The sequence below is a fragment of the Vanacampus margaritifer genome, chromosome 11 (assembly GCF_051991255.1).
Source record: "Vanacampus margaritifer isolate UIUO_Vmar chromosome 11, RoL_Vmar_1.0, whole genome shotgun sequence".
NCBI classification, from domain to species: domain Eukaryota; kingdom Metazoa; phylum Chordata; class Actinopteri; order Syngnathiformes; family Syngnathidae; genus Vanacampus; species Vanacampus margaritifer.
In genome coordinates, this window is record NC_135442.1 from 7,570,874 (window position 1) to 7,589,818 (window position 18,945).

The following is an 18,945-nucleotide window of genomic DNA, read 5'->3' on the forward strand; positions in this document are numbered from 1 at the left end:
AGCTCACTCTACTTTTCTCACGAATGCCAAGCTTCAAGAGGAGAAGGGCTTTGTCTCTTCTGGGAGTTGATGGAAACAAGAGCAAAGTTGATCCGCGTCTTACACTAAGTACATTCAATTTAGAGAGTCTGTGCACACTTAGAATGTTGAATATTTTATGGCTAATGGAACAAAATATTTTGTTAATATCACCATAGATTGATTCTCAAATAGTACCTTTTAGCCATACAAGAATAAAGTGTAATTGCATATCCATTACAGTAGGTGGCAGTGCCGTACTCTTCTTTTTTTTTTTTTGTCACAGACTTAAAAACAATGTTAACTTTTGTTTGTAAGGTTAGCTATATTTCGTTTTTCATTTTCTTTCATGTTAATAAGGATACCATGTTATGCAGAGGTGTACTTACAACAATCTTATCGACAAATATTTTATATATTTAGTCACTGTGGAGAGTTGGGGGCGGGGCGCAAAAGGTTTTCTTCTTCTTGGCAGAAAAGAAGCACTGCTAAAGTTAGCTAGCTACCTAGCTAACCAGGTAGCGGATGGATGGATGGATGGATGGATGGATGGATGGATGGATGGATGGATAGATAGATAGATAGATAGATAGATAGATAGATAGATAGATAGATAGATAGATAGATAGATAGATAGATAGATAGATAGATAGATAGACAGACAGACAGACAGACAGACAGACAGACAGACAGACAGACAGACAGACAGAGACCTTTTTGATATCTTTGGTTCATTTTGAGCTCTAAAAATCAGCGTTGAAAGATCAAACATAAAAACAGCAAATCTTATCGACAAATATTTTATATATTTAGTCACTGTGGAGAGTTGGGGGCGGGGCGCAAAAGGTTTTCTTCTTCTTGGCAGAAAAGAAGCACTGCTAAAGTTAGCTAGCTACCTAGCTAACCAGGTAGCGGATGGATGGATGGATGGATGGATGGATGGATGGATGGATGGATGGATGGATGGATGGATGGATGGATAGATAGATAGATAGATAGATAGATAGATAGATAGATAGATAGATAGATAGATAGATAGATAGATAGATAGATAGATAGATAGATAGATAGATAGATAGATAGATAGATAGACAGACAGACAGAGACCTTTTTGATATCTTTGGTTCATTTTGAGCTCTAAAAATCAGCATTGAAAGATCAAACATAAAAACAGCAAATCTTATCGACAAATATTTTATATATTTAGTCACTGTGGAGAGTTGGGGGCGGGGCGCAAAAGGTTTTCTTCTTCTTGGCAGAAAAGAAGCACTGCTAAAGTTAGCTAGCTACCTAGCTAACCAGGTAGCGGATGGATGGATGGATAGATAGATAGATAGATAGATAGATAGATAGATAGATAGATAGATAGATAGATAGATAGACAGACAGACAGACAGACAGACAGAGAGAGACCTTTTTGATATCTTTGGTTCATTTTGAGCTCTAAAAATCTGCGTTGAAAGATCAAACATAAAAACAGCAAATGCGAAAGCGTCTGGTGCTGCAATCAAGGCAAAAAAAAAATAAAATGCGAACGAGGGCAGTGGCATGATCAAAAGAGCCCAAATTCACTTTCTTCACTGTAATAACCTTATGTCTCGTAATGCTTCGGCCCTCCGCATTTGGGATGCAAAGTGAAGGGGAGGAAAAGGGATAAAATGAAAAAAAGGGCATATTGAGAACACACTGATGATTTTATTTCAGGGCTCAGAGACTTCAGTGCAGTCGTAGTAGTGAGAAATAAAGACAAAAAAGGAACTTCAAACTATTTTTTTTTTCAACTTGCTACACGGAGGGAGAAGACTGTGTGGAGTGAGATGAAAAATTCCAGCTGCCAAGTGTGAAATCATTGACATAGAACATTCCGTTTGTTTTACAATATACAAAGCAAAAAAAAGGTGTGTGCAATGAAGAACTGATATGCTCAATATTATTTCAATTTTTTTTAATACGTTTTGAAATGTTAAATGTAGCCCAATTATTTTATTTAAGTCTAGTATCAACATGATATTCTAATTAATATTACATTGCCCCCAGTTCACTTTCATCACAGCTCGTCAACCTTGTAACTCTTAACAGTGGCGCAGTGTTGCCCCCACTAGCCCCGAGTCAAAATTTCGACGGGAAAAAAAAATGTCACAAAATGTCACGTCACAAAGTAACAATTTGCCCATGCATACAAACGCTGCGTGTCGAGCAGTGACCTCTTGCAATATTTCGTCATTCTGTCCAAGTATGATGCACACAGCGGGAGATGGAGGAAATGTTGGACATGACTTAAAAAATATTACCGACCGGTCAGTATGAACCAGATGTCTTCCTGGAGGCTGTCAAATGGACAATATGCCGTCACTGATGCAATATTGATCAAACGCCGCGGTTGCCGGGTAATATTGATTACCTTTGAAAAGGTGTCGGTGCTGTCATCTTCAACTCTTGACTATGGAACAGGCAAAAATGATCAAAAGTTGAACAGCATGTTGGAAATGGAAAGCCATTTGAGCGTGTACAGTCCCTCGCAAAAGTATTGGAACAGCAAGTTCGATGCCTTTTTGTTGTTGTTGTATACCCAAGTTGGTGTTTCATGTCAAAAGATGAATATGAGACAAAAAGTTCAGAATTCCGGCTTTTATTTCATGGTATTTACATCTACACTAGATGTGTTAAACAACGACAGAAATGTATCACATTTCTGCACACCAGTAGGACAACATTGTTATGATTGTGTTTTGGATCGGGTCATTGATTTAAAGGATGTACTATGCTTATGCAGTTATTATGTCCCATATGATGCAAATTGTCTCTGCTATGTGAAAAACATTTATGTCCATTTTTTTCATTTAAATTATTTTTTTTGGGGGGGGGGGGGTGAATGCAGACACCCCCAAAAAACTACAAATAAATTCATTAATCAATTAATTTAAAAAAAAGTGTTTTTCACATAGCAGCGGCAATATGTAGGGTGTCATTGTGTTACGGATGCAATATGCTTATACAGTTACTTAGTATTTTATGATATTATGCATACACAGGTCAAGGGGTCATTGTGGTACAAATATGTTAAGCTTATATGGTTACTATGTCATTTATGATGAGTTATTATTATTATTATGCAGGTCAGGGGTCATTATGTTATGAATGCATTATGCTTATAAAGTTACTCTGTCTTTTGTGATGTGTTATTATGCATATACAGGACTTGGCAACTGGGTCATAGATGACTGCATTTTTTGGTTGGGTCATGGGGTCGTTGTGTTTTGATGTTGGTGTATTATGCCTATGCCGTTATTATGCTTATGCATGTCAGGGGGGCATTGTGTTATGGACGTATTGTGTTTATGCAGTTATTATGGTATGCAGGTCAGGGGGGTCATTGTGTTATGGATGTATTGCGTTTATGCGGTTACTATGTCACTGACAGTGATATGTCGTGATGGTGATTATGTTTATGCAGTTATTATGTTATGTATGTTGGGGTCGGTGTGTTATGGATGTGTTGTGCTTATACAGTTACTATGTCACTTACAGATATATGGCGCGCTGATGGTGGTGATGATGTTTTGGCCATATCAGTCACCCTTTGTTTACCGATGGTTTATGCAGTTACTATGTCCATTATGATGATTGGGTGCTCAGTTACTATGCAGTTGCTAATTGCCTATATTAGTGTTTCCAGTCACTCTTATTTCACCCTACAGGCCTTTCTTCTTTCATATGGAATTGTGCATTGCCCTAGAGTTACTGAATGACACTATGTCAAATTTTCGGTGCCACTAGCAGCAAGTTAAGACAACTAAAACAACTGTCTTGTGAGTGCAGCCTGACTAACACAAGAGGCCAGCATTGCATCATCTCGGACTAAATCCCTGAACATCATTCATTCATTCCGTTCACCCTTCGGATAAAGGCCAAGTTGCATCATACGTCTTGCTTTGTCTTTCTCTTCTGTCCCTCTGTCCAGGTTCACTGACACCGTGCTTGTACAAGTTTCCAGATCCCGGCCTAAGCGGCAGCTCTTGCGCATTGGGTCACGGTTTTCCCTCGCTGTCCTCGGCCCTCCTGCTAACTGACGAGGCCCCCGGGGGCCCCACTGTGGGCGAGATGAAAGTTAGCATCCAGAAGAAGAGCATCCGGGAGCTGGAGGACACCCCCGCTATGGACTCCCCACAGATACAAGAGCTGGAGATGTTTGCCAATGACTTTAAGATAAGGAGGATCAAACTTGGTGAGGATTGTGATGGGATTTCTTTGCAAATTGATTTATGTTGAAAATAACTGATATTTCAACACCGTAAATACAAATGTAATTCCTTACTTGCAAACTTCTGACTTCAAACATTTGACATTTTCTGCAATCAACCCATTTTTCTACCTCCGCTCCACTAGGCTACACTCAGACCAACGTGGGCGAGGCCCTCGCCGCCGTGCACGGTTCAGAGTTCAGCCAGACCACCATCTGCCGCTTTGAGAATTTGCAGCTGAGCTTCAAGAACGCCTGCAAGTTGAAGGCTATACTGGCCAAGTGGTTGGACGAGGCCGAGCTAGCTCGAGGTGAGCCCCAATCCCGATTCCTATCACCGTTTGTTCTTTAATTCGTCTTCCTGTCTCATCACCCTTCAGCTCTGAACAACGATAAAATTGGAATAAATGAGCGAAAGAGGAAAAGGAGGACAACCATCAGGTAAAATGACTTTAAAAAAATGTTTCAATATGACTTCTGACTGCAGCTTTTAAAGTTCTTTATTCTCTACTTGATCCTCAATGCAGCCTGGGCGCTAAGGAGGCTCTTGAGCACAGCTTTGTGGAAAAAAGTAAGCCATCTTCCCAGGAAATAGCCAGGATAGCAAAAGGCCTCCACTTGGAGAAGGAGGTGGTCCGAGTGTGGTTCTGTAACAGGCGCCAGAGGGAGAAACGGGTCAAAACAAGCCTCAGCTCCTGCTTGGCCAAATTGAGTACAAACTGCATAGGCCAGATGAGTAAAACACATCGGCTGATATAAATCATCGATGAATTCATCTTTTTTTTTTTTTCTACAGTCAGTGCGTCCTGTTTGTAATCCAGCAAAATGAATGGGTTTTTTTTCCTACTAAAAAAAAAAAGAGTTGGTGGGTCAACAGAAAAGGCAAAAAACATGGCTTTGTAGCACTTTTCTTTGTTAAGCTGACAGCTAAGTTAAAGTTTGTACGTGTGCATTTGTCATTCATTTTATAAGCTGTTTTTATGTTTGTGAGTAGAGATGCAGTTCTATTTCGTCCCTCCCGACCGCCAGGTGGCGGTGCTGAAACAACACGGAATTCCGTGCGTCCGTGCTGTTTCAGCACTGCCACCTGGCGGTCGGGAGGAACGAAATCGAATCGTAGTTACATTCGTAACTGTCGTTTTTATTTCACTTGTAATGAATGATGTGTATTTGGACTACATACAATATCCAAACTTTGGCAACGAATTATTTATACAGGTGTAATATATACTATGCTAAATTATGTTTTAAATTATAGTTTGAAAAACATTCTTAATATATTTTTAGTTGTTGTAATGTGTTAATTCCACAAGTGCCTGTACCGCAAACGTGTCGCTGGCATTTTCTCATGAGTTGATAGTGAAAAAAATATAGCTTGGGCGTCATACTGGTGAAAACATAAATTGCAATTCGTACAGCCAGAAAACATTCAGATGCAAAACTGCCAGTAATTCATCTTCAGCTGCTGTAAACTCTCACATTTGTCAGCAGGTTTTGATGGTGCATTGCAGCGGTCTCTAAAATGAAGTTTCATAACCCTAATATTGCTGCCTTTCCTTCCCATTTCTACATTCCCAAGTAATCTAATAAACATACAACAGAAAAACGACTCCTATATGATCTTTTTTTCGTATGTGCACATATAATGATGTTTTTTAGGGAAAATATAACATAAGCTTTAAAGATGATTAATTATCAACCCTTCTTATTTCAACAAATATCAATGAAGGCCATTTTTAATGTAAAAGCAGTCACGTTGAATCCAGCTATGGGACAACTACGCCATCTGCTGTTATAAAGTTGTCACTGCACGAGAAACGTACCACTGAATTGATATTGTAACTTACTCTAACTTGATTACAGTCGTACTGTTAGCTTTTTGTTATGAATGCAGATGTGTATAGAGTTTATACAGAATAAACCGGTTGTCACACCACAGAACTGACCAGTTCCTGCAGTTTAGTTTAGACATCACACAAAAGATTACGTTTTTGTAGTTAACATTTCATTTGTAAAAGAAAACATTTTCCACCAGTATCATATTTTGTTTAACTTGTTACTGCTGAAATGGTGGGAATTTGTGGTGTTAAAAATAAATACCTTCAAAACTTTTTTTTGTGCAAGTTTACATATTACTAAACCCATTTTTTTTTTCTAATAGTTACCATCCTGTGAAAATATTTATGTCCATTTTTTTTATTATACATTTTTGGGATGAAACTGAATGCAGACGTCCCAAAATGTAATAAGTAAAAAATAAAAATGGACGTAAGTGTTTTTCACAGTACAGCTATCTTAACCATCCTTTAAAAATGAAATACGCACACCATCAAAAAGTTGTACCAGAAGAAATTTTATTACTTATAAAATCCCATTTACACAGTCCAGTAATTAAGGAAACAAGTGCACATACACACAAAATAAAACAGAACTTCCCAAGCAACCAAATTGTCAATGAATCTTCTCAAAAAATGTTTACAGATGTATAATTGGATGATTAAACTAGTTTATTATGCACGTGTGACACATGCAAAAACGTCCAAAGATAGAAGACGAAGGGTGCCCGAGTCACTCGCTCGCCCACGCATCACAGTGACAATCTCTTTGCAGTGTTTGTGTGCGTCTTTGACAAGATGCAAACTAATAATAATATTAATAAAAAAAACATCCATAACTGCACAGCAGCTGAAAGAGAAGAGGGGCCGGCAGGACAGGCGCCATCCTGCAATCACTGAAGAACTGGCGTCGTTTATACAGTAAGACAAAGACCATCCAAGAAAGCCCATGAAACGCTGGCGAGTAACAGCAAGTCAGCAGGCGTAACAAAAATCGGCACGCGTTTGAATCTCCAATTAATTTCACGCGATGCTGAGGTTTGTGCATTTTACTCTCCCAAAAAGGAATCAAACCAGTCGGAAACCAAAAAAAGAACGTATGTGAGGAGCGAAGGTAGAAGATGATTTGCATATGCACTCCAGCCCTTCTAAGAGAACGAGCTGCAGCGTAAACAGGAGCGCCGGCGGCTGTTTTAAGAGTCGAAGGGCGGATCGTCCGTCCGCCTCGCTAATGTCATCATAAATATTTGAGCAGAACTCGGGCAATCGACATGACAGCATGTCTTTGGCCTTGAGTGTGTGCGTATGTGTGCGCGTAACCATTGAACCTGTGACAGTCAGTATGTCAGTCGCCATATGAGAGAAAAAGTGCATCCGAAGACGTTAATCCACACCGAGGGCGCGGAGCTGTCTCTCGATCTCATCGTCAGACATGGTGGCATTTTTGGACGTGGCGGCGGCGGCGGCGCCGGGGACGGTCTTCCCTGCGGTTGGAGCTCGGACCATCTGTGCGCACACAAGACAGAAAACATGAAAACTGTTGCCCGGCGGGTATAATGCACAACAACATCCAGATCATGATTTCTTATCTAACCGCCCATTTGAAGATTGATGTTTCTGCTTTACAGCTGTGGCTCCTGCTTATTGAACTATAATGGTGAGGGAGCTGCAGTAACTTACACGAGCCCCCAGGGGGAGCTCCATGCATGGCAGATGGGTGGGCTGACACGCTCAAAGCTCACTTGATACTTGCATGCATTAATCTGAGAGTTGCACAATTCTGGGAATTTAAAAAAAAAAATGGAATCTGTGAAAGTAAACCTAAATCAACCCGGTATTAAGTTTAAAATCGGAAGCTTTCATAAATTCCCCATTTTAACTTCCCGTGGGAATTTACTAGGGGGGAAAACAAACAAACAAAGAAGCTCTTTTATTTTGGACCTTCTTACCTTTCCTGAGATCTCGATACCAATTTCATCCAGAACTTGGTTGACAATGTCCTCAGATTCTTCTTCATCTCCAGATTCCCCCAAGAAGTCATCCAAGGTATCGTTGACTAAAACCAGAAGGGGGTGGCATCAACTTTACATAGCACATTTTCTTATTTTTTTCTTTATTTTTTTTGCTGATAGCGGGCAGCTTACTCATTTCCTCCGTCATGCCCATCTTCATGTTTTCCTTCTGGAACTCCTGCATGTTTTTCATCGTCTTCTGAGGATCCATCTGTTTGTTGATTGCATGCATCGTCTGCAGATGTGATTGGGAACAGAGTTTAAGTTGTGACGTTCACAATGAAAAGATTACGAAAAGTAACAGGACGCCGGCAGCGCAGACGAGCCGACTTGAATCCTGCTAGAAGACTACAAAAATGGCTGCGGTGATTGTCATTTAAATAAAAATGTCAATATATCAACATTACACACAACACGTGAAACATCAGGGTGGGGGGAAACTGGATGGTCTACTTTCATCTAATAATAATCCTCTCGTGTGTTGTCACATAAAAAAAAAAAATGCTAGTAAATAGTGACTGACTTCACTTGATCTGATGCAGACACTCAACAATTTCATTTAGGAACGCGTGATTACGCCTCATTAATTCAGGGCTTAATTATAGCTGACCTGTGTGTTTACAGAGGTTTGCCCCCCCCCCCTCCTTTTTTTCACACTTCATTAGCAAAGCCGAGATTCCGCTTCACACGGGGACAGAATTCACACTCGTACATTAATTACACGCACAAATATGGACGCCGACACTGAAACTAGTTCACGAGCTACGCTGACTTTGACGCACCTAACTTTTTCTTTCTTTCAACTTTTCATCATTATGGGGATAAAAAGGCCTTTTGATTGACAGTACGAGAGCTTTCTTCTGTTCAAAGACGAAAGTGCGAATTGGAAGGTTCAACAACGTTATTCTCAACACATTCAACCTGATAAAAATCAAACTTACATAAAGTTTACAGTGATGTCAAACTGCATTAGACAGTGATATAGTGATGTGTAATACGTGTTTTAAAATAACTCAAATGAAAAGTAGTGCCTTGCTAAATAAAGTATTAGCTAATGTTTGCTGCCCAATATTGTTTCATTAACGGACCATTACAGAGCAGGTGCGTTGATTCTGAGACCAGATTACACACAAGTGGACTCTATTGATCTATTTATCAGTCATTTAGGTCAACACGGTGTTTGTTCAAAAATCATCAAACTGTTGGGAGTCAGTTGGCTGCACTGAGAGAAAAGGGGGGTGAATAATTTGGCATGCCCTACTTTTCAGTCAAATATGAATTTCGTTCCATTTCACGACTGTGTCCCACTTGGTGATGATTATTCACACACAAAAAAAAAATAATAATAATAAAAATATTTCTGATATTGTGGCAATTGGTCAAAAAGTTGAATGAGGGAAGACACTGTAAAATGCTGTGTCTCTGGTTGTGAAATATTTAACGGACGTGTTCAACTACCATTTACTGAGCCACATTGTGCTTAATGCACAACAAATGCTTAAAATAAATCAATCAATCAAACGGGCTCCCGTGTCTTCATTTTGTGTTTTTGTAAAACACGGCTTAACTAAAAGTTACAAATTAAATAACACTAAAATACGTCAAAGGAATTGTCTGTATTCAGAGTGGTACCACATCAATTACCCTTTGAGCCAGGAAGAACCCCGATATTCAACTACCTCCTCCACAAAAGTACTTACCTCGTTCACTGCCATTGACGGCTATAAACGTCAAAAATTCTTTTGGACTATTTTTATTAGTCTAACTTTTTTTTCCACTTTTGTTAACAAGAGTATGAAAACCTAGAATTTTTTTTTTTTTAGAACAGATATTAAATTTGTGATTAATCGTAACTAGTGAAGTCATGCGATTAATTACAATTAAAAAATGTAATCGCCTCTTGCCCCTCATTTTTAATCATCTTGTTTTTTTTTTTAATGAATTCATGGCAGTGAATGAGTTCAGAACTGAGCTGTCACGTGACGGCCGATACCTTTGATGTGGACGACATGGCCCCGGCCATCTTCATTTGCGAGTTCATGAGCTTGGTCTGAGTGTTCATGGAAGTGACTTTGGAGCTGACGGCGTACGTGCGGTTCTTCTGCTTCTTCAGCTGGACCAACTGCTTGGCGAGTATCTTGCACGCCTCCCGGTTGCCGCTCTTGGCCATTTTCTTGATCTCGGCTTCCTGGAAGAGGAGAATCAACGTTACGGGACACTTTTCTGGAGAATTCACGCCGAGAATGTTGGAATTTCGAGTCCGAGCGATCGATCCAATAACTACCCTGAAGTCTTTTACATGAAATTGATAAACCAACAAACAGACCCACACAAAGCTCCCGAGAGAATCACTGCGTGTACAAATATAGACATTAGAACCACAGCCAATATGGTTGAGGCCACCATCAGTGGCACGCAAATGCACGCTTTTAAGCTTTGGTAAACATCAGAATATATTCTTACGCCCGCAGGCGTCATGGTTGTGGGACGCGACACTTCCCAAGAGACACTAGTGAAGCTCCAGGTTGTAGGAAGCTAGCAAGGCCTCGGAGCGAGCCTTGTTTATTCCATCTTTATCGGAAATAATTAATTATTCACGGCTGAATCGAGGCTCGCATACACACCAGGGTATGTGATTGCGATAGTGTCAAACCCGCTGAGTGAACCTACAATGAGGAAATACGACACAATTTGGAGTGAGGGGTATTATTACAATGTCTCAAACAAATACAGTCGTGGTGGGAAGAAAATGACACAACCGTGCCTGAAGTGGAAATGTGAAATGATGTTTATCCAACAATTCCCGGGGAAAGAAAAAAAAAATTTCCTTGTTACTGCATTTTTTTGCAGTCAATTTGATTCATCGATTATTAACTCATTCACTCCCAGCCATTTTCACTGAAGCAATCCCTTTCGCTCCCGGCTGTTTTGCTGGGTTTTGACTGATTTTGCAAGGTCCACAGAATATTGTGTTCTATTGCTATAAAAACGTGGAGCCTACCAAAAGAAAGATTAGATTCTCTTCTTTCATCAGAAAAAAAAGGATGTTTGTATCGGTTTCCGTTTTGCAGCAATTAAGATTAGAAAAGTTTCATCATTATTCACAAATCTGTTTAAAACACTGGTGAAAAGAGCTTTTTTGCAACATGGCCCTGGTTGATCTCTTATACTCTGCTGCCACCTGCTGGACGTTTTTTTTTTGTAATAACTACCATTGCTTTAAGCGTCCTCTTTAGATGGTGAAGTCTGGATTTTCTAAACTATAAATCATCAAAATTATTTTTGTTTTCCACAATATTCTGCTCCTGTATATAGAAAACAAAACAAAAAAAAAGTTAGTCATGTATTTCCATTCTGGGGGAAAACTGGTTTTGCAATTAGTGCATTTTTTTTTCCTTTGCTGTAAAAAGTGCAAGAGTGTGCAAGTACTCAGGGCTAAACTGCAAATCTAGGTCATTTCCACCTCTTAGCGCTACGTTTCTTCTATTCGGAACATGCAAGCGAGGTTCAAAAACTCGACTAATTAGCGCAAATGTGAAATTAAAACCTTGTCCCCCCCGGGGAGGTAATTATGTCCTGGATGATATTTACTTAATACAATAGAGGCGAGAGGACACGTCTTGTTTCTTTCATTTGGCGGCAAGAGGAAACGTTTGTGTGCTTTGTGTGTATGCGGACACCAGAGAAAGAGGAACGCTTGCGTGTTTTTGCCTGCAGCAAAGCCACCGTAGCAGATCCATCATGTCTATTAATTGAGAGCCATTAGTCCGACAGACGTAATCTCCCGCCGTAGTAGCATTGGTTTGTCCCTGTATGTCTACAAAGCGAGGAGGTCACGGTCGGATTTGATGCAATATGTAGAAATATATGCAAAATGGATCTCCCGTTTTTTGTACATGTTGTGGTCTCACCAACTGCCTCTCTTGTTTCTCCAGCGCCGTTCTGTCTCGAGTGATCTGCCTCTGGGTGCCGCGTAACTCCCTCGACTGCTCCTTTATGATGTCTGAGGAAAGACAGAAGAAGAAGAAGAAAATTACAATCAGAAATGCACGGTTATTGACGACCGCAACTTAACCAACTAAAGAGCTTCTAAATTCACTCGTTTGTTTTCTACATGGCGTATCTGTATTTTAATACAGCAGTGTGGGTGAACACAGAAGATGAATAACAAGTATGGACTCAATTCTCAGATATTCTTGTAGGCAGTGACTGCCATTTCAAACGGCTCATAACTCCCTCCGCCTTATTTGAGGCCGTTTGTGTAATAACTACCATTTCTTCAACCGTTCTTTCCAGTTGAGAGGCTGCATCAAAGCCTTCTATATGCTCTAGCATAAAAAAAAAAACAAAAAAAACATAAAAACGTATAAATACGTCTTTGGGACACAAACATATTTATATGTTTTGGGGAGCAAGTGAGTTAAAAGCAGCGCATCTGTTAAAAAAAAGGTGAGGATGTATTCCATGTGTGCAGTTCTAGCACCCTCTGGTGGTTAGTTTATTAGTGCACTTTAATTTTAACAAGGCATGTTTTTGGCTACTGTGGCGGTTATCATTCTCATAAATCATACCAGCAGATATTTTTCAACATCTCTATCAAAAAAAACATTACTTTTCACTCGCTTTAGCTAAACACAGCATTGTGAACTATATTTGTTTCCGTTGAGCTTTCTTGGTAATTTGTCTTCTTCTTTTTTTAAAGTTATTACTTTTTTTTTTTTATATCACCAACCGTCCCACAATATTGTGCTAATAATTATCCTATCGTGAGGTTCATACCATGATATTTATGCCATTGCTATTTTGAGCTAAAGAAACATACCTTTTAGGATTATGACAAAAGCCTTCCAAGCTTTGGTTCCATCGAACTATAAGACATTTTCCCACGTGTTTTTGAGAAATTTTATTATGGTTCATAAGTTTGAATGTGACTGGTCAATTCCAAACACAGCTATATTCCAGTTATGAAATAACCACTTCATTTCAGTTACTTTCGCAAAGATTGTTTCCCCCCCCAATTGAATTCTCCAGGTTATAGGTGAAAAGCGTGAAAAAAAAAGTTTTCAAATCATTTATCTTGGTCTCATTATTTATATATGACAAAAATCGAGCATTTGTACAAGGGTGTGTAGACTTTTTAAATCCACTGCATGTCATCAACAAGCTCTGTCTATCCATCCATCCATTAAATCCATCCATAATCGGTCAATACTAACAACCTAAAATAAGGCAACCATGTTTTAAGCGGCTCGTGTGTCTAGGCAGCACATTCCCAAACACAGCAGCGCTGCACAGACAGCTAGCAACGCTACTGAGTCAGCTTTCTACCTCCCACACGATCTCTAAGTGGCATCATGTGAGATAATACATGACCATCAATCAACGCAAATCTTGTGTGGGCAGAATAGCCAATGGTGTGAATCTAACACACACTTACAACCTCTGTAAAAAAAAAAAAAAAAAAAGTAAATAAAGTTTAGACCTGATTTTGAGAATAAATGACTTTTCTATTTATTCCTTTAAAAGTGAAAAAAATAATAAAAATTTAATACAATACAAATAAAAGCCCCAAAAAATACAATTAAGTTATATTTTAATATACATCTATTTTCTACACTTGTTGAAAAAAAATGACAATAGGTTCTTGTTATTCTCTCTTTAATCCTTAAGTCATTGTGGGGGGGAAAAAAGAGAAAAGATCAAAATATTTGAGACTCCAATGAGTTCCAAAGTCATCATATACAACAAAATCAAAATACAGAATAAGTCCTAGCAATTGTAACCAAGTGTACAGTCCAATTGCCTCATCAAAGAAAGTTGGGGCACTTCGGAAGGGGAGGGAGATTTCCAGAAGCGAAAAAAAAAAAAAATGGTTCCATGGAGCAAGAAAGTTCCCATGAACTCGTTGGATCCACGTCACGTCGTGTTGGACCACTTGCGAGAGCGAAACGATAACACGTACTACGTGACGCGGCAACGGCGTCTTCAAGGGGGAGGGATATCGCCCTACAAATACAACTGATCAACCCCCCCAACCCCCATTTTCCAATCACCTAATAACCAAAAAAAAACATTTTCCAAGCTAAAATTGATGCGACGACGAGACAAGAGAAAGTAAGGACATTTGGTCAATTTTGCCCAAGAGGAAGCTCGGAAGATCTGATATCGGCTTGGTAACGCCGAGGTGACGGTAAGAACCAAATGTGGACCATCGGTACGAGTGACACTAAGATGACAATGTTGGGAGGAGAAGGTAGGTCCTGGAAAAAAACTTGAATTAACATGTACTTATTTTATGTATGTGTTTAATGTGTTTTAAATTATTTTACATTCCATTTGTTCTGAAATCCACCTCCTATATAATCACAATTAACCATGGATTGAATTATTAATTCGGTTTGATGAGGGCTGGCTTTTAACCTTGTCATGCTTGATTATCAGCCTGAGGAAAATACTTTGGAGATTGAGAGACCACTCAGAATTTTGACAACCTTATATATGGTCAACCAAATTATTTGATTTTCACCAATGTAGCACTTACAGAGACTAAAATTAACATGTAAGGATAGATAGATAGATAGATAGATAGATAGATAGATAGATAGATAGATAGATAGATAGATAGATAGATAGATAGATATTTATGTAAATCAACCGCTGCTCTATTTAAAAATGAAAACTAGTATCGTGAGTCTTTCGGTTTATCCATCATTTATGTTCAAAACTACAACATTTTGACATATTTTAAGTGTTTAATCACACCCTACCCGCAATTAAGTAAAAAATCGTAGCCATTTTTGCTGTATTATCTTTAAAACGTCAATCTAATGGAAACTCTTAATACAATGTGTCCAGTGACTCACGGAACATCTAAAACAAGTCAAACGGGTTCAAGTGGCAGGCGAACTTCGAGTTATGGACGCAACACTGATACCGTCTCCAGTTGAAAACACAACTTAGCTTAGCTCGTCAACACGAAACAAACTTACCGTCGACAGTCTTCTTCTTGAAAAGGGAAGCCATCATTTTGTTTTGATTGGACTCTTTTATAAAACGTGGAGGTTATAGATACACGGTAAATCAAGTCCCGGCGTAAGTAAGCGCCGTGTTTGGTTGAAGCGAGCCGCCGGTAGGTTATTTTAACAGCGTCGGCGTCTTCCTGGTTGACTTTCTGTTGTCGGGTAGTTCCTCCCTCAGCTGACTGGCTCGACCGCTCTGTGTGACGTCATGAACTCGCTCCCTATGCTGCATTCACGTGTACTCGTGAAACATGACAAATAGGCTAATAATGGCACGACGAATTGATTAAAAAATAGACGAGGAACTGGTTGTTTCCCCACAAACCAACACATCGTCTAATTTTGAGAACATGTACAGCGCAATAGCTGCAGAAGAGCGATATCGTTAGATTTAAGTCTGCGTAAAAGTTGAAAATTTTTGTTTTATCCTCACTTCGATTAGGTCATGAAGGCAGCACAAAATTCCCTCGCTATAACACGGCTCACCAATTTTTAAAATCTTATTTTTTTTAAATATATAAAGGTTTTAACATTCAGAGTGTTGAGACTAGAAAGAAATTTGAGAAAACGTCTGGGAAAAAAAAGGGTAGAAAGTGTTTTAGGTTTTTACAGCCTAAAACGTGTGTAAAATAAAGATGACTACTTGAGGATTTTACCTATTGCAGGCATTTTTGGAAATGTAACACAAATGATTAAAATGAACAAAAGGTATTGACTAAGATGACAGCATATGCTTTATAACTCTATATGTATATATTTTCTGTATATTTTAAAACAATGATACAATTGACTAAACAATGTTTCACAAATTAATGAGATCAAAAACGGCAAATCTGGCTTTACAAAGATAATAATGCTCAGTTTTGATTGGCAATGTGAGAAATATAATTGACCAATCACTGTGTTAGTACAGTTGTTGTACGTGTTGATGCTTCACTTTATTTGTACATCGTACCATCGGACACTCTGTGCTGTATGAAAGAGAGCAAAATCTAATTACAAATTAATACAACATCAATTCTAAGATCAGGATAAAATGGAGTGAAGCACACGACTGTCTTTTTACACAAAGGAATTGCCTCATTCCGCTTGCCAAGGGAGCTAATCTAAGAGTCAAGACTTTATCTCTGGCCTGAATATTGTTTTTAATATTCAGGGCTTAATTTTCGGCATTTTGTGTCCTTGAAGTTCTTTTCATGGTCTCAAAGAAAACCTTTTTTTTTTCTCTCTCTCTCTCTCTCTGTCTCTGGCCCAATGAGATCTTTGATTTGACATGAAGGGGAATGGAGATGCCCTAAGTGTAAAAGCCCTCTTGTGTTGCTTAAAAAAACAACTAAATATTAGAAAAAATAAATTATAGGATGTACAATAACATTCCATTGTGTTTAATTGGCTCTTACCTTTATCAGTAACTTTTTTTTTCTTTACTTCCTTTAGGAATGATGAAGCATGAGTCAAGACAAGTGGAACTGGTTGTAAGAAAACAACAATACAGTTTCTGCCACTGAACTTGAAACGGCGACGAAAACAACAATAACAAACAAAACCAAAAAAAAATGCTTTACAACCCCTCATAGTATCATAGCACGTTCTCTCAATTTCCTGCTATAACTCATCATCCCAAGGGACGATTCTTCCCTCCTCCTCTGTTGTGTATTCATATTGTCTTATTTCATATTGATGCTGAGGGCAACTTTATGTGGCGAGGTGGGACTCATGAACCATATCCAACTCAATTTAGTGCATGCGTGTGCTGGCGTCGGAGTGGCGGGTGGTAGAAATTCTGGGAGATGCCCAGTTATGGCTGGAGGAGAGGAGAGGAGGAGAGAGGGGTGACTTTGTGAAGGAGGAGGAGGAGGAAGGGGGGGGGGGGGGATGGGTAGCCCACAGCTCTTCTATTTCCGAGGAGATGTGTGCGGCGGCGTGTCGTCCTGAGGCGTTGTACTTGTTAAGGTTATTAGAGAAGATGTTTGCCACTAATCACTGGAGGACTACGGGGACCCTCCCCACTAAATGGGCTCATCATCATCGGGACTCAGTAGTGATAAATCTTGGCCCCAAGCATTTAAGGCTCCTTCAGGTATACAAACCTTGCATTTTTTTTTTTGCAACGGGGTTCGTGAAAATGAGCTCAGTGTGTACTTAAATTTAAAATTTAAATGACCAAATTTTACAAAATAATATAACAATGTTCAACCATCTTTATTTTTATTATTTTTTTTATAATTTCACCAATGGCAAAGAGGTCATGATAACTGCAACATAAGAAAGCATCTTGCTGCTTAATACTTTATGAGTAAATACAATTACTGTACTGTTATCGAATTTGAATTATGTAAACAAATTGAATTTACCCAGCACATACTAATGGAGCACAGAGAAAGTACCTGGTAGGATAATGGCTGATGGCATGAAATGCAATGCAGGTATTAACTCATTCACTGCCATTGACGGCTATAGATCTCAAAAATTCATCTGAACTATTTCAATTAGTGTAAAAAAAATTCCACTTTTGTTAACAAGCGTATGAAAACCTGAAAAAAATGTATTGTACATTTAGAACAGATATAAAGTTTGTGATTAATCTTGAGTTAACTAGTGAAGTCATGTGATTAATTACAATTAAAAATTGTAATCGCCTGACGTGATTAAAAAAAAAAAAGATGACTAAAAATTAGGGGTGTCAGTCGATGAATTTTTTTTATCGTAATTAATCGCATAGATTCACTAGTTAACTCACGATTAATCACAAATTTTATATCTGTTCTAAATGTACAATAAAATTCTAGGCTTTCATACTCTTGTTAACAAAAGTGGGGGAAAAATTGTTAAACTAATAGAAATAGTTAAAAAGATTTTTTTTTACGTCTATAGCCGTCAATGGCAGTGAATGAGTTAAGGAAAAATGTTATATTGTAATAAATGACTTTCTTTCAAATTATCCACCATTGATTTTTGGGGTACATTTTCTGGTATCGATACTTGGTATCGGTGTTAACTACTTAAGATTTGAGAAAACAAGTGGCATCGTACATCCCTTGTAAGAATGAAATGCAATGAGTAATTTGTTTTGAAATCAGATCACCTTGAATGTCAAACAGCATTGCAGAACAAACCTGTTTGGAGTTTACGTTCTATTTTAATGTCCTTGAAAATGAAAATTGGTCACCATCAAGCTCTGTGAAGATGAAAGAAGTGCTTTCACAGAAAAACAGAGAGGCAGTTTTATCTGTTTTATTATCTTTTATCGGCGAAATACATTCATTCCCAATTTGCCTCCATTAACTCTTATCAGGCATCACTTTCTTCCTCCACTTCTCCTCCTATGTCGAACATTTAGCCCGGGGCAATATGTAATGTTAAAAAGCACCCACACACGCATAGTGGAGAGACTTTCATGTGTGAAATGAGAACTCTGAACAATCCACGGGAGTCGCAGCCATAAAGCGCGCCGAGCTATTCAGCTTGAAGGTATTATTGAACAAATCGCTGGAATCCCCTCACTTGATGTCTGTGAAGTTGCTGTAGGCTGATAACGACTGTGTTTTCCCCTCCTCGGTACAGATAAACCCACTCATGGACAACCAATGATGAGAGCGATGGATGCTGCTTTGTGGAACTGAAACTAAGGAGACAGAGAGAGAGAGAAAAATAAGAAATTCTTTGTTGTGGTTTGACGTTGTTTTTCTCGTTGCTATACTTTTTTACAGAACAACAATGGAAAAGACAGGGGGGGGGTTGTTGTTATGGATTGAGCTGACTGTGTAAAAGGTTATTGTCCGCCCCACTATATATAAAGTTTTATGAATTGTGTAATCTCG

At 38.8% G+C, this 18,945-nt stretch overlaps 2 protein-coding genes across 6 annotated transcripts in view; one reads left to right on the forward strand and one right to left on the reverse strand.

Annotated features, from left to right (window-relative positions):
• pou1f1 (POU class 1 homeobox 1) overlaps window positions 1–5,938 on the forward strand; it is a 76,559-nt gene extending 70,621 nt beyond the window's left edge. For 2 of the 5 annotated variants that reach the window (XM_077579096.1, XM_077579097.1), the window contains exons 7-10: window positions 3,980–4,243; window positions 4,405–4,569; window positions 4,639–4,699; window positions 4,786–5,938. In XM_077579096.1, the coding sequence (XP_077435222.1) occupies window positions 3,980–4,243; window positions 4,405–4,569; window positions 4,639–4,699; window positions 4,786–5,017 (722 nt within the window). In that variant the 3' untranslated portion in view covers window positions 5,018–5,938. The remainder of the gene's footprint in view (window positions 1–3,979; window positions 4,244–4,404; window positions 4,570–4,638; window positions 4,700–4,785) is intronic. The other 3 variants (XM_077579100.1, XM_077579099.1, XM_077579098.1) reach the window with 2 other exon arrangements.
• Window positions 5,939–6,595: 657 nt separating this feature from the next.
• On the reverse strand, window positions 6,596–15,308 carry chmp2ba (charged multivesicular body protein 2Ba). The gene is made up of 6 exons (XM_077580767.1): window positions 15,095–15,308; window positions 12,017–12,108; window positions 10,099–10,293; window positions 8,238–8,340; window positions 8,043–8,149; window positions 6,596–7,599 (listed from the first exon to the last, which is right to left on the reverse strand). The coding sequence occupies exons 1-6, from the start codon at window positions 15,129–15,131 to the stop codon at window positions 7,477–7,479; spliced, it is 657 nt and encodes a 218-aa protein (XP_077436893.1). The 5' UTR covers window positions 15,132–15,308; the 3' UTR covers window positions 6,596–7,476.
• Between the last annotated feature and the right edge of the window lie 3,637 nt (window positions 15,309–18,945).